Here is a 21,236-nt window from a genome sequence, read left to right as displayed (position 1 = left end):
TGGAGAAGTTCATTTGCATTTTTGTGGTACAAACACGCTGCAGTTGTTTCTTCAAGAGGGAAGACATCAAACAGTTGACTTTTGTCTCTGCCATAGTGAATACTTAGGTTATGCAAATATTTTATCCTTTGACGCCTGTTATAATATTATGTTGACAAGAGCCTTTACCAGTGGGTGAATACATTTGTGCATTTATTTTGATGTACACTGAATGCAATCTGGCTTCTGTCTTAAGCCATGGCATGTTTCTGGTTTTTATATCAATTTCATACATGGCAAGAGCCACTTGGTTTGGCTAATGTAATTTACCACCATGTGATGTAACAAGTGAGTTTGCTTACCTCGCAAATATTTTTCTACTATTAGTAATATTTTGTTATGTTTGTAAAAAATATTTTTTTAAACTGATTACATACATTTTAGGCCCCACTACTTCTGAAGAAGATATTTTTAGAAATATTGATACCTAGGTAAGGGCTAAATAAACCTGTGGTTTGCCGCTGGTTGGCTCATTTTTTCAACCTCTTCAGATTTATGCAATTGTCAGTTCGCAGCCATGTTTAAGACTTCAGATTTTGTTCAAAATGTAAACTGTTGAACTGCGTATTTCCAAAATTAAAAATTTCCATTTATTTCTTAGATCTTGAAACTTGATATTAATTCATTCATAAATAAAAACGTAATAATAAAATTAAGTAATAGATTAAAATGCAAATCTCAGACAATAGGACAGTGAGAGCCCTTTAAATGAAATAAGCTAAAAATCATGTAATTTTCGTGTGGGGAAACTCTTAACATTTCCAGAGAACTTCAGCACCTTTCAAGAAACTTGACATTTTTGCTGTTTTCCCAATGGTGGAAAAACAGTGTCTTATGAAGCATCTCTGCTTAGCTGTCACAAAATAAGGCCTAAGAGAAAAAGAAAAGAAAACATGTCTGCTAATGCTGTTCTGAATTGCACATAGCTGCCTTCACCTTCAATAATGGCCCGGAGTCCATGATGGATAAAATCAAAAGCCCGAAATCTGTTGGGCATTGAGCCCACAACTCCTACCGCATAGCTTGGGACATTCAAGCAACTCGTTGGAAGTGGCATGAATTGCCTCAGGAACCATGCAGCGAGTAGATAGTGAGCGTCCTTTTCCTTTATTATTCTGACCTTTTCTGCCAAAATATTCTCACTCAGGTTGCCATTCCAATACAAAAACATTTCTGTCATTGTGAAGGCACCTCTTTATGACAAGTCACATATGATAGGACGAGCTGTCATATTGGAGCACGACCTGATCATTGTGAAATCTCATTCTGATATCAGACTACATCACATTCTCCAAACTTGTAATGTAGTTGTGCACTTCCAGTTTCTCTTTCACTTCCTACAGAAGCCCACACCCATCGGTTGATATCCATCGCCATACTCTTCCTGGTTCCCTGACACTTGTTTGGCAACTTTAAGTACATTTTGGATCACATCTAGCACCTTTTAGAAGGTAAACAAGTAATTTTCCTGTTGATGCAATACAGAAAACTCTTTCGTCAGTGTAAACCTCTCCTCTGAAAAACTACAGAATTCTGCTGACATTTACAGCAGCAAGTGCAAGGTGGGCCTCCCTATGAGGGACTGATAATGTCGCTTTCACAATAGCATTTTTTGCTCTCTATCCATCTTCCTTTGGATGGTGAATGACAGACCTACTGCTAACAGCAAGGCTCAAAGCTTTGTGAATTTTTTGTGCATTGAGGCAGTAAGTAGTCTGCACTGAACAGGCACTGCAGGTGGACAAGACAGTGTGGTAACTCGTAGGTCCAATCATTGCCATGAGAGCTCTACGAAAGTAGTGATATTCAGCTACCTAAAACTATTCTCTGAATTTTAATTATAGCTCTACACAATGGCCCATAAACAAAATTTCTGCTACACCAGACAAGGCTTTCCGCCCTAGATACTTAGTGTCACCCGTGCGAAGCCAGGGTGCGTAGACAGTATAATGTAAAATGAAATGTTTAAGCTATTATGTGCTTTCTGTATTTGAAACTACGCTTTGTCAAAGCCTTGCATAGCTTAGGTGATACTGTGCTTGGCACTACTGTACATGCAGTGTTTGGCAGAAGAAACACGTCTGTGAAGCAATGCAATTTCCAGCAACTGAATTATTGCATTTGAAAGTGATCTGACATTAACAACCAGAGCCAGAATAATCAGAACAGATTTCAATATGATAAGAAGGACCATTGACCGTTTCCTAGTTAATTTCATTTTAACCTCTTCAAATTAGGTCTCATTGAGAAGTATGGACTACAGAGATAAACAGCCAATGGCAACCATTTTCACTACGGGGATATGATACGACTAGGACACATTTATGTTCGGATTATGGTGTGCGCTCTGTGAAACAGTTTCCAGAGAAAAACTATTTGAAAATATACAGATGATTCATCTACACTGCTCTGTAGCATGCGCCTTGTTCGAGGAGTATTTCATGCACCTTACAAGAACAAGGGACCGAACAAACCGAGCCTAAGATTCAGTTCTGGTACCTAGAAAATTATCATAGTTTTTAATTATTTACAATATCACTTTTATCAGTTACCATAGTGTTTATCTGACATGTCCACCATCACAAAAAAACCAACGTTCCAGTCTGAGTGCCAAGTGGGAAGGTTCTTGTTTATCTCATTTGCTGCATTGTCGGTTGTCTGAAGTTGTCCTCCTTAAGTGTGGTTCTGGTCATCAAGTGAGTTCTAGTGCCTCCACTTCACCTTACTGTTTGTTTTTGTTTGTCTACTTGCAGCGGCGTCGGCTGCTCCACTATGGCTATCATGGTTTCCTTGTGAATTGCACGAAAAGGTACTGTGAGCTGTACTGTTGAAAAAACAATGTGCAAACATGTGCAGCCCAGGTTTCTAGAAATCCACGACTGGCTTGTAGATACAATTCATGTGAACTCTCATCAAGTACACACCACTTATTTTGACTCAGACGAGTACATGTTTTACGTGAAATTTATGGATCCCTTTCACATTGAAAAATTACTGTTACGACACGGTTCTCAAGTCATGTTCAAGCATTGTGATAATTCCATTAGTATGGTGTCACTTACAGACGCTGAAATTGACTATACCAATGTTTGAGTGTTCATCTTTCCAAAGGACATATTGACTACTCCTTACGGTAAAGTGGAAAATGTTCATCATTAACGTTAGTCTATTCAACACAGATTACAGTGTTATAGTGGAATTCATTCCATGGAAATGCATATCAAATGCAGTATTCCATCACATTTGCAAGTATGTGGTTACTGTGTTTGTATCACCTGCACTGGTCAAGAGGGAACCTGCTTTCTGTGTAATTTGAGTGACATGTTTGGTCTAATTGCCTGTGGAGAATGTTGGTATTAAAGCTGTCATTATGCAGCATCAAGAGAATTAACGGTTGCTGATCTTGTTTCTTGCCCTCCGGAAGTCAGACCTACTTTTACTTCAGATCCTAATGAACAAAAAACAGTTCTGATAATCGTGTAAATCAATTTCTGCCTTTACCTCTGCAACAGCATCAGAACACTTTTGCCCCCAGGTTAGTAAGTGCAACACTGGAAAACAAGCGCTGTCGCTCTCATGATGGCAAGGGGAAGGATTTGGCTGTGCCTTCCTCTGCATCGATTTTGTCCACTGGTCCTCTTGATGATACAATACCTCCCGCCCATGGTATAGTGAGTGGCAAAGAAGTTATCTCCAGTATCCCTCCTGCTCGTGAAGTGGCTCCTTCTTAGCTACCTTCATGTGGAGAGGGAGTGGTGTCCCCCCTTCGTCTTTATGTCTTCCATTACAGTCTAAGACATTACAAAGTCCTCCTGCCCCTCGTCTCCAGTCACCAACCGTTTCCTGAATTTGTTGTCTACAGGAACTCTAGAGGAGAGCAAAATTAGTGACAAAGTATCAACTGTTGCATTGGTGGTTCCACAGAATGCTTCCACCTTATTGACTGGACCTGCATTACATACTGTGCCTATGACCCATCCCGCACCTCCATCTGCAGAGGCCGCCACGACACGTAGCTGACAGAAACAGCTTATGCAACCTGATATGTGGTGGCACGTAAGAAATCTAAGGAAAAAGATTCTGATGGCAGGGGTTCAATGTCTGATTAATCTGTAGACTCAACTGTCTACATAATTCTGTTCAGTTTGTTCCGTACATTCCTGTATAACTGTGGTCAATGACCCAAATGTACATGTTCTTTTTCTTAAACGTTAATTGCGTAAGATCAGAAATGCGATTGGCTTAGCTAATCAATTCATTTATGCTTCACGTGCAGACGTAGTATTCTGACAGGAGGTTTTAGTTAGGCATTTCTCGTTTTCGTATGATCTTTAATATAGCACCAGAATATTCAATGGGGACTGCCTTTCATGAAGGCATTCCTATTGCTGAGGTGTTGGATTCTGGCAGTTGCATTGGTTGTCAGCTTTTTAATCTTACCTTGGTTCTTTGATATGCCCTGCATGGCACTGTTTTTGTAAAGGTGAAATTGTTTACCTGTTCCTTAAGAGTCCTCCGAGTATTCTGTTGGGTGGTAATTTTAATTGTGTGTTGCACCCTGCAGATCAGTCTCCAAATTTTAATGTCTGTCATGACTTGCATGAATTGTTCCATGCCTTATGCCTGAGAGACATCTGGATATGTAAATACCTGACGTTAGTTACATTTACCCACTTTACTGATACTTATAGTAGCAGATTAGATAGGTTTTACTTATCAGACTGCCGAAGTGATAGTGTTCTTAATGTTGAAGTCATCCCTGCTTCCTTTACAGATCACTGTGCTGTGACTGCAACTCTCAATCTTGTACGGCTACCTCTCAAATTGTTTCACACTTTGTGGATGATAAATGTCGCTCACCTAGCTGACCCCTCTCTTGATGATGTGTGTGAGCTGTGTGGGAGCATACTTTTGGTTCACTGGGAAGTACTCTTCCATCCTTGACTGGTGGCAAAACTGAGGCTCAGGCAAGCTTTGATACCTTTTTGTGCTGGCAAAGCACCGGACTTTCGGGGAACTAATGAATTTTACTATTCCATCCTGCATGAACTTTATGATGTTGTGGATCACATCTCTCTCCGAATGCGTATTTTAGGCATGTAAAGACAAAATTCTTAACCTAGCAGAGGATACAATTGGAAAGTTTGAAACTGCTATCCAAGCCACACTCATTGGTGACAGAAGAACTGACTTCCTTATATCATTTGTTTCGGCGTCAGACCCATCATTCATTCTCTCATGAAAAATGGTGGACACATTGTAATGGCACAAGCTGATATAGTGCGTGTCTTAAACCAATGCTGTCAACATCAGTGACATCAGTGTGTCCAATGATACCTTTTACTATCCACTAGTCAGCACCTTGGACATGACAGTTACACCTGAACATAATGAGTTTATAAAATTATTGTGGGATAAGCTTCTCAAAAGTCCCTGGGTCTGGATGTATTTCCCAAGGAATTTTACATGCATTTTTGGTGTCTGTTGGGTGCTACCTGTATGTCCCTTTTGAATGAAGTGTTACAGGGCAGAGTAGTGCTGAGCTTGTTCAAAGTGGGGAAAACTGTTTTAATCCCGAAACACCCTCGACTGGCTGCCCACAATGGCTTTCGCCCCATTACTTTGTTAAACTTTGATTATAAGACTTTGGCATGGGCGATTAATAGTAGGATGCCGGCTCTAATGAAGATGGTTGTTGCAAAACATCAAACTGCATACCTGGTTGTACCCCTCTTACTCCTATAGTCAAGTGTCATGACATGGTTTCTGTTGCTGCTGTAATGTATGTACCTTGTGCCCTTGCTGTTTTAGATTTTGATAAGGCATTTGAACGTGTTAATCATGACTTTTTGCTTCGAATTCTGGAGACTGTTGGCTTTACTGTTGGTACACGGCGAGTCTCTCAAATCTGCTCACGGTTATTTCCAGTGGTTGCTAAAGGCCAGTTGATGCCCCCCGATAAATATCCATTGGGGGAATGCCTCAAGGAAGCCCAATGTCAATGACTTGTTTGTGTTGTTTCTGTATCCCCTACTTTGGATGCTGGCATCCCAGCTGAATGGTTGGACTCATTCCGGAGAGACTATAGCTGTTTGTGCATATGCAGATGACGTGATGGTTCTACACTGCAATCCTGTGGAGATGCCTCAACTGAAGGCTGTAATCAATGATTATTGCCAGAGTTCTAGTGCATTACTTAATGAAGGTTAATGCAGCCTTCTTACTTTGTGAGGTTTTGAAGACACGGTTGTTCCATTGGCTACTGCAGTGGATCAGCATACATCTCTCAGTATCATCATTGATCGTTCCACTCAAGTGGCAACACTCAACTGAAAGTCTGGTATGGACAGAATTCAGGGAGCAATACTAGAACATGAAAGGTGTTCTCTTACCCTGCTCCACAAACTCTGAATACTGGATACATATGTCTTATGCAAAGCTTATTACATAGCCCAAGTTCATCCACTTCCCTCAACAATGGTGAAGAAACTACAACAGTTGTCTGGTCGAGAATGAAATTTTCACTCTGCAGCGGAGTGTGTGCTGATATGAAACTTCCTGGCAGATTAAAATTGTGTGCCGGACAGAGAGTCGAGCTCGGGACCTTTGCCTTTCACGGGCAAGTGCTCTACCAACTGAGCTACCCAAGCACGACTCACGCCCCGTCCTCAAAGCTTTACTTCTGCCAATATCTCGTCTCCTACCGTCCAGACTTTACAGAAGCTCTTGTGCGAACCTTGTAGAACTAGCATTCGTGAAAGAAAGGATATTGCGGAGACATGGGCACTTGCCCGCGAAAGGCAAAGGTCCCGAGTTCGAGTCTCGGTCCGACACACAGTTTTAATCTGCCAGGAAGTTTAATATCAGCACACACTCCACTGCAGAGTGAAAATTTCATTCTGGAAACAACCCCCAGGCTGTGGCTAAGCTATGTCCCTGCAATATCCTTTCTTTCAGGAGTGCTAATTCTGCAAGGTTCGCAGGAGAGCTTCTGTAAAGTTTGGAAGGTAGGAGACGAGATACTGGCAGAAGTAAAGCTGTGAGGACGGGGCGTGAGTCGTGCTTGGGTAGCTCAGTTGGTAGAGCACTTGCCCGCGGAAGGCAAAGGTCCAGAGTTTGAGTCTCGGTCCGGCACACAGTTTTAATCTGCCAGGAAGTTTCAGTTGTCTGATCGTTCCTTATGGAAATGACATATCTTTCACGTATGGTGTGCGGTGGTGTCAAAGCCTCCATTCCTGTGGGGGTTGGGCCTGGCTGATATACGAAGGAAGACGCAAATGCTATACATGCGACATATTGTTTTGACGATAACTCAGGAAACTTACACATTCACATCCTGTTTATTTCTCTATGTCTGTTCTGCTGGTCTTGACCCCCCTATTGATGTTGGTTGCATAAATTACAAGTTAAAACGCCTGCATGACTTCTATCTTGTGGTGAGTTGTTTAGCGGCTGACATTTCATGAAGACCTGTCCTCACCATGAAATTCCCAAAGACTCATTGGGAAGGAGTCCCTTGCCCAAATCCCATTGTAAGAGAATCGCCACAAACAGCCTGGACAACAGTTTGGTCCAATATCAGTCTTCCGAATTTACCAATGCATTTTGCATGCTAATGGTATAACGTAGTAAATAGCTTGATTCCAACGAACGAACGAGCGAGCGGCTTCCCATATTGGGCGTAGCATCATGGATTTATGCAGTCGTTGTACTTCTAGAGATACAATACAACACTGTTTTACTTGTGGAGATCATATTGAAAACTGGTCTTGGATTAGGAGACAATTGGCCCTGCTTATTCGATCTTCTGAGATTGTACATGCTACGGACATCATATTCTGCCCAGGCTCTTCCTTCTTTCAACAGTCAAAAACTGTGTTGCTGGGACACTTAATTCATTATGTTGTACAAGGTGAGGGAGAAGATCACATTGACTTCAGGAAGTACTTGACCACGGCTTTTTGGACATGCCTGCTACTGCCTAAATATCGAGACCTCTTCGCCGACACGTTCAGTCTTGTTTTTCATCTGCAGGTGTTGGTTAATTTCATTTTCCTGATGATAGGGTTTTTACTTCTTATGTATGTTCCCATCTGTTTTGCTCCGGCTTGTTCTCTCCTAGTTTTCCTGCTCGTTTTGCTTTGCTTTGACTCAGTATAACTCCAGTTCTGTTGTATAATGTGTATAGATGCAGTAATATACATGAGTGTATATAATCCTTGCAATCCAATTGGAATTTTTCCCTTACAGAAGGCTTCTTTTGTGATTTAGACTGTAGTGTGATTTCGTTTTCGTATTTACCATCCCAGAGACAAAGACCAACTGTTAAAAGATACATGCTCAAGAGACCAGGAAAATTGGGCTGCAGAGGGCGCTAAATACATGCACGTAAGAACTATACCTTGCTTGTGTGCATTTTACATTAAAGCAAGAATGAGATTTCCTCCACAAGTCTACTAAAAATGCAATAAATTTACAGGTATATATGACTTATAAAATTTCTAATACATTTGCTGACAGAGTAATACTGTGCACAAATTCAGTGTGCAGAAGCTAGAGTTTTATTTACAACGGACCACTGTTACAGATGCATGGGGAAAGAAAAGCAAATATGAGCTAAAATAATGTCACTAAAAAGAAAAACTTCCGCTTAACTCTATGGAAGCTTAAGTGGAAAGGGACATTGGAAAGCAGTGGGAGCTATATACATGCACATCTTTCTGATATTAAGTAACATAATTTTACATTGAAGCAATATGACAATCTCTTATAGAAGGCCAGTAATAAATGCAATAATTTTGGAGGTACTTATTAAATTTTCTGTGAAATACACTCCTGGAAATGGAAAAAAGAACACATTGACACCGGTGTGTCAGACCCACCATACTTGCTCCGGACCCTGCGAGAGGGCTGTACAAGCAATGATCACACGCACGGCACAGCGGACACACCAGGAACCGCGGTGTTGGCCGTCGAATGGCGCTAGCTGCGCAGCATTTGTGCACCGCCGCCGTCAGTGTCAGCCAGTTTGCCGTGGCATACGGAGCTCCATCGCAGTCTTTAACACTGGTAGCATGCCGCGACAGCGTGGACGCGAACCGTATGTGCAGTTGACAGACTTTGAGCAGCGAGGGCGTATAGTGGGCATGCGGGAGGCCGGGTGGACGTACCGCCGAATTGCTCAACACGTGGGGCGTGAGGTCTCCACAGTACATCGATGTTGTCGCCAGTGGTCGGCGGAAGGTGCACGTGCCCGTCGACCTGGGACCGGACCGCAGCGACGCACGGATGCACGCCAAGACCGTAGGATCCTACGCAGTGCCGTAGGGGACCGCACCGCCACTTCCCAGCAAATTAGGGACACTGTTGCTCCTGGGGTACCGGCGAGGACCATTCGCAACCGTCTCCATGAAGCTGGGCTACGGTCCCGCACACCGTTAGGCCGTCTTCCGCTCACGCCCCAACATCGTGCAGCCCGCCTCCAGTTGTGTCGCGACAGGCGTGAATGGAGGGACGAATGGAGACGTGTCGTCTTCAGCGATGAGAGTCGCTTCTGCCTTGGTGCCAATGATGGTCGTATGCGTGTTTGGCGCCGTGCAGGTGAGCGCCACAATCAGGACTGCATATGACCGAGGCACACAGGGCCAACACCCGGCATCATGGTGTGGGGAGCGATCTCCTACACTGGCCGTACACCACTGGTGATCGTCGAGGGGACACTGAATAGTGCACGGTACATCCAAACCGTCATCGAACCCATCGTTCTACCATTCCTAGACCGGCAAGGGAACTTGCTGTTCCAACAGGACAATGCACGTCCGCATGTATCCCGTGCCACCCAACGTGCTCTAGAAGGTGTAAGTCAACTACCCTGGCCAGCAAGATCTCCGGATCTGTCCCCCATTGAGCATGTTTGGGACTGGATGAAGCATCGTCTCACGCGGTCTGCACGTCCAGCACGAACGCTGGTCCAACTGAGGCGCCAGGTGGAAATGGCATGGCAAGCCGTTCCACAGGACTACATCCAGCATCTCTACGATCGTCTCCATGGGAGAATAGCAGCCTGCATTGCTGCGGAAGGTGGATATACACTGTACTAGTGCCGACATTGTGCATGCTCTGTTGCCTGTGTCTATGTGCCTGTGGTTCTGTCAGTGTGATCATGTGATGTATCTGACCCCAGGAATGTGTCAATAAAGTTTCCACTTCCTGGGACAATGAATTCATGGTGTTCTTATTTCAATTTCCAGGAGTGTATTTATGTACCAGAGTGATACTGCACGTAAATTTAGTACACTGAAGATAACAATTCTATTACAAAAATTACTTCTGCTACAAAAGGGTGGAGGAAAGGATAAAATGGGTAAAGTTACATCACAATGTAAAAAATGAGAACTTTCTTTTTAACTGTACCAATAAAAGTTTTTGTAATACCAACTGTAGGAACATACGTTGAAAAGGCCACAAAAAAACAAAATCTAGTGATATGAAATGTCAGTTGCTGAACAGTAGAAGAAGAAATATTTTGAGGAAAGTGGCACATTCACCGATGTTAGCGGAGATTGGTAACCGTATTTTATATGACCGCGAGCAGCAGTTTAAATCCATCAAGGAAGTGCTTACTTGCGAGTTGCAACTGATCGTTCAAAATGTTACCGTCTCTCTTAGTGAGATGTTTATAAATTTCAAGTTCTTCTAATAAATCCAATTTCCAGCCTTTTATTTCCTTACACAAAAGTACAGTTTCTTCTAATTCCCTCGGAGAATGGTCTGAAATAGGTAAATGTTCATCAAATGAAAAATTATGCACATTTCCCCCTTTCTTAAACAACAGATGCTCCTTATATCTGGCTTTAATAGCTCTACTGGCCTGCCCTATATAATAGCTAGGGCAATCTTTACAGACAATTTTATAGACGCCTGAATTTATGAAAAGATCTTGTTCAGTTTTTAATGTATGTACTAAACTTTTCGTCAAACTGCTGTTCATAGAGAAGGTAACTTTACAACTGTATTTTCTAGTCATAAGATGGCCAGTCCTGTAGGACACATTACATAAAGATGGTATTGAAATAAACTTGCAATTTCCCTCTTCATTAATCTTGTTTGTTGTCACCTAATGTTGAAAATTTTTTATTTGCCCTTCTGTTGCTAAGTATCTGGTCGACTATGTCTTGTTTATAACCATTATTGATAGCAATAGTCTTAATCGAATTAATTTCTTTCTGAAAATTGTATGGGGAAAGTGGCGTTGTTAAAGCACAACTTACTGCTGAATTGTATATATGAATATTATATATGTCAAGAGCTGCTCGGCTTCAGCTAATGTAATTTACCACCGTGTGATGCAACAAGGCCCACTCCTTCTGAAGAAAATATTTTTAGAAAGATCGAAACCTAGGTCAAGGGCTAAATAAACCTTTGGTTTGCAACTGGTTGGCTGATTTTTTTCAACCTCTTCAGATTTATACAGTTGCTGATTTGCAGTCATATTTAAAATTTTGAAACAGAAAAACACCTTCAGAGTCCTAAAAGACTGTCGCCTTGACTTTACCAACTGAAGGTGCGGCTTTGAACTGTTTCTTTGGAGGAGAGGTGGTATGGCGTCGGTCCATGGATTGCTGTTTTGTTTACAATTTGAAGTGATGAACTCATGTTTCATTGGCTGTGACAAGGTTCGAAAAAAATTGTAACACTCAGCTTCATAACACACAGTCAACTCCGCACAGATGATCCTTCGTTGCTCTTTATGGTCCCGTGTTAGACAGCGAGAAACCCAGCAGTCACACATTTTTGAGTAAACCAGTTGGTGGACGAGTGTGTCAGCACTACAGAGAGAGACGTCCAGTTGTGCAGTGAAGTGTTTGATTCTGATCTGTTGATCACCTCAAATAAGAGTGTCCACACGTTCCAACATTGCATGAGTCACAGCTATGTACGGCTGGCCGGTTTGCCGGAGATCGGACAGGTTTGCATGACATTGCTACGTTGATGACAGATGCATCGCCCAACAACTCACCATGCTTTTGTTCACTGTCAGGTATCTTTAAAAATTTTCCAAGTGCATATGAATATTTGCAATGCTCTGGTTTTCCACTAAAAGAAACTTGGTGACAGCTCTCTGCTTGGAACATGTGTCCATTACAGACACCATTTTGAGGGCTATACACAGTGCTAGCACCTATCAGGACTGTGAAACTATAGAGGTTGAAGCAAGAATATTCCACAGTGTCCCACAATAAATTCCGCATTTTTCAATCAAAACTGGCCGAGAAAAAAAATATGGTGCATTACTTGTTGAATGTTCTTTGTACACTGGAAATTAGGTAAGGGAAACAATTGAAAATAGAATATTAAAGACAAATCCAAACTTATGTTAGGTATACAGGACAGTACCTAACAACAGAGAGAAACTTAGAGAAACTTGTACAAGCATTCAAAGATTTATTTTAATGTTGGTGTAGCTCAAGAGAGGAATCTGCAACATAGGTTGTTACTACTGGAGATAATAAGATTGAGGAAGTATTACTAGACGTATTGCACAAAGCCATTGCAGGTATGAAGGAAGAAAAGGTGCCTGGAAATGATATTTCAGTAAGATTGGTTAAAGCTGGTGAGAAGCTAAAACATACAAAAGTTACAAAATTATGTATTGAATGTCTGCCTGGAAATGCAACTGCTCAAAACAGGAATAATAAAGTTATTATCCTGTTTCTCAAAAAAGGAGACAGGCAAGACATAAAACTTAGGCACAGAAAGGGGTGATATCTGCAGTTAAAAAAACTCTTTGGTAATCTGTCTATGGGAATAAAAAGTGTGACAGGTAGCAGAAGTGTTTTCAACATCTCCTTCTGTACCATAGAGGAATTCTCCAATTGAAATAATCAATCTTTTTTTGCAGGAAAAGCTTTGTAATGGCTAGCATGTTGTCATATAAATATTGTTTTCAGTATTTGTTCTGTTGATGCATCCTGTGCTGTAATGTTTTTTGTGAATATGATCTATGAAACAAGTAACTAAGTAGCCAAGATATAGACCTATCTGCTTCCTCCCACTGCTGTGCAAGATATTAAATTATTACTAATCACACATAAAAAACATTGTATTTGAATCTTTCAGAAAAAGTTGTATTTCAGAACCACTAAGCACCTTTGATAAATAAATCTTTATCAACTATTGATTTTGATCATTCAATCATATCCCTCTATCTTAACCTATATATAATTGCGTCTATGGCAACATTTTTACTGTGATGTTAAAAAAAAATTAAAAAATGAGAACTGTCTGGTGCCACTGTCGTTAATAGTAAAATTCATTGTATAGTCAACTGTGAAATACATTGATATAGTTCTTCATACACAAGACATAATGAGGTTCCATATTATGTGGAGTAACCCGCCCTCCATCTCTTGAACACTATAAAAATTTGTAAATACATGCTGCACATATTTGATCTTGAAAACCTAGAAGTATTTATAGATAAAAAACTAAATCATCTTAAGAGGTGAGATATTTTGCCTGTATATTGAAAAATGTCTTTGTCTGTGTAATGAAAAATGTCATCTCTGGCAAATTTACATTCTGTTTGACCTGGTAGAAACTTCTAATGAGAAAGTTGTTAATAAAACTATAAAATTAATTTTGGTATCATGTGATACATCATTATTATATAGGCTCATCTGTGAATGCAATTTATTTACAAGACACTCTGTGCATGGTATCATATGGTAACTGACATCCACCGCCAGGGTTCATGCTTCAACGGGCTTGTCTTAATAGGACTGAAAATATTCGCTATCTCCCAAATAGATTATATTTGCAAATATTAAATACTCTTCAGTTGCCACACCTATCATCCAAAACAATTATATACAAATATGAAAGAGTACAGGAAACTGCAGTATCTCAGAAACATAGAAGGATAAACGCGAAAAAAAAAAAAAAAAAATGTAATTCTTCAGAGGATGTATGAAGTGAGACTTTTACAAACACTTTGTTGACTGTTTACCATAAGTGCTTTTGAATCCTTCAGTTTTAGACTTAAAAAAACTTTGCAGAAACTGTGAACAATAAACACTATAAGGAAAAAAATTCTCATAGTCATGTAGCTTGACTAATTAACAGCAGTTAAACACTAAGTGATGTTTAAGATTTTATACATACTTAAATTTGTTCATCCTGTGATTCTGATTGAAGTTCACTGTTAGTGTTCTCACTGAGTCATATTGAAATTGGTTTCAATGCAGCATCCCTAACACACTGTGTAGCATAGCTGCCCCCCCCCCCCCCCCCTCCCCCCAAATCCTGATCTTTTACACATTTGACACAATCTTCTTTCATAACATTATCCAGTGCTTGATTTGTAAGGCAGTCAACAATGACAAACTTGAAAGTTTATTTAGCTTGAACCCATATCAGCTCAATAGGATTATACTATCAGTGCTATGGCAGAAGTCACACATCATGTCCCATTTCCTTTGCAGTGTGCTCCATTTTATAGACCTCCTTCCCATCTCGTATCTCTTGCTTGGATTAAAGCTCAACCCCAGTTTCAGTGGGTGAAAACTGAACTTTTTTTTTCCTTAAGCAGATCCACAATGTCTGTTTCACACCAATTTGAAGATAGTTGTTTGGCAGCTTACATTATCTATTACAATAATGCAGCCTTTCTTCCAATGAGCACAACAGATTAATGAACCAATTATTGAAAACGTGCCGTTCATTTGTGAATGATAATCACATTTGGCAGAACTCTTACAGCTACGAAACACAAGTTTTGCTCTTGAAGTAAAACCATTATTTGTGGCCGCAGCGTGAGCAGCAGTGAGTTGACCACCTTGACCTGTAGGTACTTTCAGGCCACTATCTCCTTTGGAGTTATGCCAATTATATTTGTTTGTGTGGTTTTGTGAAATCCAAGTTTCATCCACATAAATCACAGGATTATTGTCCTTTGTATTCAGTAAATGCATAGTCTGCTTTGTAGTTCTTGAGGTGACAACATTCCATTTGTGCCCATCCTTACATTTTCTTAACTAAAAACTGATGTGTTTTAGAAGGTGAAGAATCTACGTTTTGGAGTCCTCATACTGTTTTGTGTTGTTTGTCGCGGGCTTTATCGAGTGTAGGATACTCTCATTTATTGTAGAATTTTAACACAATCCTGCAGCCTACTTCTTTATTAAAATTGTTCATTTGAGTAAGTCTACTTTCTTGTTTACATCCCTTTCATAGTGAATCAAAGACTGTGCTCACACCTATATCCTCTGAAAAAGTTACATGTTGCACAGTTCTTTCTGAGACTTCACATGCTTCTGCCATCAGTTTTTGTGCTTGAGCAAAGTTAATGCTCTGTCAGGCTTATTTGACATGACCAAGTTTGTTGAAAACTGGAAGGCATTAGATATGACATATTTAGTTTGTTATCTGATGTCCATTTGAGCCTGGCATATGCTAAGAAGATGTGGGCTATCACCAATGCTTTGCATAGTACAGTGCTCTTCAGTATCATTTATAATTATCCGTAAAGCAGAAAAACTTCATGACACAAAGCTTAACCAACCACATGGAAGTGGTAAAACACAGGAAAAATGGGGTAACACGTAAGGGGAGAACGTGGACAACCTTGAGCTGCCTTTTTTCATGACAGCAACTGCACTGGTAGTTGACAGCTGAATGAAACAGATACATCAGTGGGACAGTAAACTGTAAACCTATTTCCTTCGTTGAAACAGAAACAATGTTAATGGTTTCAGTCTGCAACTATCAGAGCCTGTAATAAGAAGAAGGTGGGAAAAAATACACGTTTTCATAGAAACTGCCAACATTTTATTTGAATGCATATTGAATTACTGTTGTGTCAGAATGCAGCAGTTACATTAGATATTCTGGAAGATGTACTTTAACTGCAAATTTCAAGGCACAATAGTTATGATACTGAAGTGACAGTGAATATTTGTGTTTCAGGAGACGACAGCCCTTCAGGACTCGTCATGGCACTGTCTGTAGCTATAGGTGTGTTTGGATTCCTTTTAATCTTGTCCACGGCTGCGTATTTTGTGTTACGCCAGCGCTTGGGTAGACGACGCAGAGCCCCGGATCACCAGGAACTCTCTCTCCAGGGACCAATTATTGAAGTGGTGAGTGAAGGCACAAGGTAGTCTGCCAGTATAAAATGTTTCAGTGAAGTTATCTGCTCTCATGAAGCATAAGAAGGATGACATATTGCTCAGTTCCAAACTTAAAATCTAGATGTATTATTCCTGTAGCAATAGCTTTTCTAGCTCATCATTCGCTTCTCTTGGTCTCAATGTTCAGTTCACTAACACACAGTACGTGTTGTTCTGTTTGCATCTTTCCTTTTGGTACCTTTCTACTGGACAGGTTGTGTGGAAAACTTGTGACTGTGATGGAAAATATATGCACATCCTTAATTTTCGGTCTTAAAATATACTCAGTGTTCATTATGGATTGCCACTAGGCACATAGGAATTTGCTAATGGGAGTAATGCATCAGCAAATGTGGCAGCTTGTGAGATTCCACTTTGTTGCTCACTTCCCTAATAATTACTCCTCACCTCATCAGTGATGGATTGTTTCATCATTAGTAATGTTTGATGATTGGTTGGTTGAAGTTCATTAAGCACAATGGGCACATGCCACTATTAATTTGTGATACACTTTGTCAATAGATATTATTGAATTATAGAAACAGGATCGTGTCACTAGATCTGAACTTTCATGAATGCTTCAATCTTGGACAAAATTCCCTACTTGTGAATTACTGTTCAATATTCTTCCAACATGCGACCGTAAAAATTCAGTACACTTCTGGATTTGCTTTCGAATGTTTCCCCTGACCGAGTGCTTGCGCCCAACCAGATCTGTAGACTCCACTTTAACAACTGCTGTGCTGGTGTGCACTCAGTCACGAACAACCTTATAACTCGCTATGGAGTCCGAAGATACTTAACTGCAAGTTGTCACACATCACAGAGGTTGTATTTGTTCTCCTATTTTCCTTTTTGTCATACTTCCCACACTCGTCTAAAACTCTTCCCTGCACATGCCTAGTGAAGTTGCCAAACTGCACCTTTGAACAGTACTGTCAACAGTGTTGCCTGACACACACATGAGACGGCCGTTCATAATGCTTACTTAAGAAAGACACATTAGTGCAATCTGCAGTGCTGACAAGATTTCTCCTTTTGTGGGATGGTCTCCAAAATGATAAAGAAATCAGTACACCTCGTACATACTACCTTCATTTGACAGTTTGTGTCTTGTAACTTGGTCATCTTAACTCACAAAGAAGAGTAGCAAGAGGACGTGAAGAAAACCAAAGATGACTCCGCAAATGAACAGTCCTTCCATGCAGTGAACACACGATTAACTGATCAACTACGGCCAAATTCCAAAGATGTTCTGCTGCTGAAGGCAGGAGTGATTTGCTCTGTTGCCACATAATCCATGTTGACAGTAGTCATCTATTTGGTGTTTGTTGCTACTTAGGATGCTAGCAGGATGGCAGCTGTGGTATAAATGACTCTTATGACAATAGTGTATGCTTAAGAGTCTTGGACCTTTCTAGACTGAGTGAAAGATTTCTCATTGAGTTGCAGAAGAAGGGAAAACAGGAGGGAGAAAACTGACATTCCAATTCTGATCCCAGACACCACTTTTGCTGTTCCCTGGTGTAGTATTGAGCACAATACAGATGCGGTAGCTTCTCCGAGGAAAACAGTGTTATGGACATGTGCTTCTTGAGTGCACATAACTTACTTTTAGAAGTAAAGGTGACAACTTACTGAATAATAAAGGCGTTGAGTTGTCACCAGACACATAAACAAGATTGAAAACTACAGTATCTTCCAAATGAATTCTTTTAGGAGTTAGAGTACATGTATGCACATTCACATGCACATACATGTGTGCTCATGCCAACCTCCCCCTCCCCCCTCCCCCCTCCCACACACACACGTACGTGGTTAAGTTACGGCTATCCTCAATGCTACAGATTATCATAAGAAAGTGGATATCTGTTACTGGAAGATAGAACATACCAGATTCTCAAACGGGATACCACACTGGCATGGGATCTATTAAAGAACTGTGGCCTCTCTGATGAACTTGGAAAAAGCTTAAAGTCACAGTACCTAGGTCACACAGGTTATGTGGTCTGCCTAAAATACGTATAGATGGTGTACCACTGAGCCCATTTGTGTGTCTCCTACACACATACTGGCAGAGTAGTTAACTAAATTATTAGTACCTATAGTCAGTCACAGTGGACATCATAGGACATCATATTAAAACCTCACAAATGTTTTTTTAAAATATCATAAAGCAGATGAGGATAGTCCCAAATGAAGTTGTGGTCTGCCTCCTCAGTGTGGTCTCTCTTTCTATGAAGCTACCAGTGGAAGACACATTAAAACTATTGGCCACTCATTTTTCCCCAGAAATTTTGAAATTGTTTTGACACGCCTTGATGACCACTGATATTTTGTGGTGCAGAAATTATTATGAAATGACAGTTGCAACAGCCATGGATTTGCGACTGTCACCAGTCAGAGCTATTTTTTTCATGGAGGATTGTGAAGAATGGGCATTAAACAGTGCTTGCTTACATCCATCCTATTTCTTCACATGCATTGATGATACAGTTTTAATCTAGCTGCATGGCAGTGAGTCACTGCAGCAGTTTATCAACCACATGACTGGTATATATCCAAACATTAGGGTTACAGTGGAGGTGCAGAAGGATGGGAAGTTGCCTTTCTTAGATGTGTTATTTGAACGAACATAAGCTCAATGGGCATAACTTCTACCATCAAGCTCAGAAGAGAACTATGCTGAACACCTTAATACACAGAGCCAAGACTATTTTGGACAAGGACTACATCGGCTCGGAACGAATATTCTGTCCATGAAATTACATGAACACTGTTGAGGAAACTGAGACAAAACACCAGTAGAATGAGCCAGGGGGACCGACACACAGTGCGGCTTCCATTCTGCAATGCAACAACTATTAAGATTGGTAAAGTCCTAAATAGGTAAGGAACTGAACCAGTCTTCTGGCCCCCAGGAAAAGTAAAGAGATATTGTGACCTGTTACAGATAGTCTCTGTCTGAGAGTACCAGGAATTTATACTATTCCTTGCGAGTGTGGCTGAAATTCTGTGGACCAATTTATACAGATTGTTGTCTATTACTGTGTTGAGCATTAGTGTCACTGTAAATACAGGAATCTCAAAAAATTTGCAGTGGTCGAGCACAGTGTGCTAAATACATACACGAGTTTTCTTAAGAAATGAGAATTCTTCACACATTGAACTATTGGGACTCTGTGATCAAGGAAGTAATTGATGTTATACTATGTAAAGACAGCTGTCGTATAGACACTAGCTGTGCACTTACCAATGCACAGAAGCTCGCATTCAATAAAGCTAGTGTGAGCTATGCCACTGCGAGTGGCACTGGATAGTGAGTGCAGTTGTAACCTACAGAGATAGTGCACCACCTCAGTACAGGCAGTTTCCTTAATATCACTATGATATAGTCCAGCCAATTGGGTGTTGTCATCTGGGCATAGAAATCGCAGCCTCGCCAGTTTTATGACGGTTGGACTTAGCCCATGACAATGATGGCACATGCAATCTTTGAAAGCTCAGAATTTTATCTGAATTTTACAAGGCGAGGAAACCAAGATCTTTTTATCTGGGGACTCCATCATGAAAGACTGTATAGCTGTCAGTTGTTCTGCAGTTTTACACATCCCGGTAAATGCAGCTGTGCTTCTCCAGAAAGAAAGCACTTCAGGATCATATTCTTCATCAAAGAAGGACTGCAATAGTCGGTTGCAGTATTGACTTCAAACAACAGTTCCTCAATCGGTCAGTCAGTGCACTAAAGTTGGTTGATTGATTTGGGTTAGGGGCCAAACAGTGAGGTCATTGGTCCCAGTGGATTAAGGAAGGACAGAGAAGGTAGTCGGCTACACTCTTTCAAAGGAGCCTGAAGTGATTTAGGGAAATCACAGAAAACCTGAATCAGGATGGGCGGACGTGAGATTGAACCATTGTCCTCCCGAATGCGAGTCCAGTGTGCTAATGACTGTGCCACCTTGCTCGGTGCACAGAAGTTACTTCACAAAGTTCCAGCTCGAGTTTGTGAGCAGATGCTGCTGACATGCTGATTTTTGTGTACACCTTACCAAGGTATTGCTAACTCACCTAGTTTGGCTACAATCATTGCACCACCTGACAGAGTCCAACCAAAGTTTGAGGGACAGGCTTCAACATATGCAGTGATCAGAGCCTGCCTTCCCTGTATTGGTTCCTGCACAACACTGGGCATTACACTTGGGTTGTATGTGAAACACTCTATATAAAGAATCCACCCAGTATCTTATTTGCTGCCGAACTTCAACAAGTCCAGTGCATCACCATCTTGATCTTATGAAGACGAGACATATTTGACACTATACATAGCACAGTCGGCTCACATTCCCTTCGAATGTGCTTTGTTGACTCCACATCCCTGGGCTGCTGCGTCGAGAACTCCCCTCCACACCATTTCTGTGTGTTCTGCAACAAAAACTATCCTTCTATTTATTATGTGATGTGACATGTAGCCACCATATGACTGAAAACAGAGAAGTGTCCCAAACCAACACTTAACCCTTTTCTGAACTTTAGATACTCAATTGTTGTTGACTAGTTTACCGAAGAAGGCCTAAAATGCTATTTAATTGTGACAAGTGTCAAGGCACATTACAGAGAATAAATGTTTTTGTAAGACTGAATATGTAATTGTTCGCGATGACAAGCTATTGAAAGTGAACTTGAACCATGAAAGACAAGTGTCATATTTGTTGTTCAGGATCATATCTATTCTTATTCAATATGACAGTTTTGGAAATTTCTGCAGCTGTTGGGATAATCCATGAGAACAACTGATCATTGATAATTGTGGATGTCCATTACAAGAAATAATGTACTATAATCCATTCAGTCTAAGTATAAACCTGATGTAAACATTGCACTATGTTTTCTGCCACGTTTGCTGGAACCTCATTTGATTTCCATTTCACGTGGGACTACAGCCAAGCTGTCTCGAGTACTGTCAAGTACAATAATAAGGGTATGTTCTGTGCTGTGTGTTGTGTGCGCATTGACTTAACGATAATATCG

The 21,236-nt window shown here is 40.8% G+C and overlaps 1 protein-coding gene across 1 annotated transcript in view; it reads left to right on the top strand.

Annotated features, from left to right (window-relative positions):
- LOC126470285 (putative inactive tyrosine-protein kinase Wsck) overlaps positions 1-21,236 on the top strand; it is a 158,904-nt gene that overhangs the window by 70,636 nt on the left and 67,032 nt on the right. The window contains exon 6 of the mRNA XM_050098036.1: positions 16,006-16,178. Within this exon, the coding sequence (XP_049953993.1) occupies positions 16,006-16,178 (173 nt within the window). The remainder of the gene's footprint in view (positions 1-16,005; positions 16,179-21,236) is intronic.

This window comes from Schistocerca serialis, chromosome 3 (assembly GCF_023864345.2).
Source record: "Schistocerca serialis cubense isolate TAMUIC-IGC-003099 chromosome 3, iqSchSeri2.2, whole genome shotgun sequence".
Lineage (NCBI taxonomy): Eukaryota > Metazoa > Arthropoda > Insecta > Orthoptera > Acrididae > Schistocerca > Schistocerca serialis.
Note: the sequence above shows the minus strand (reverse complement) of the source record. Positions and strands in the feature narration are given on the sequence as shown.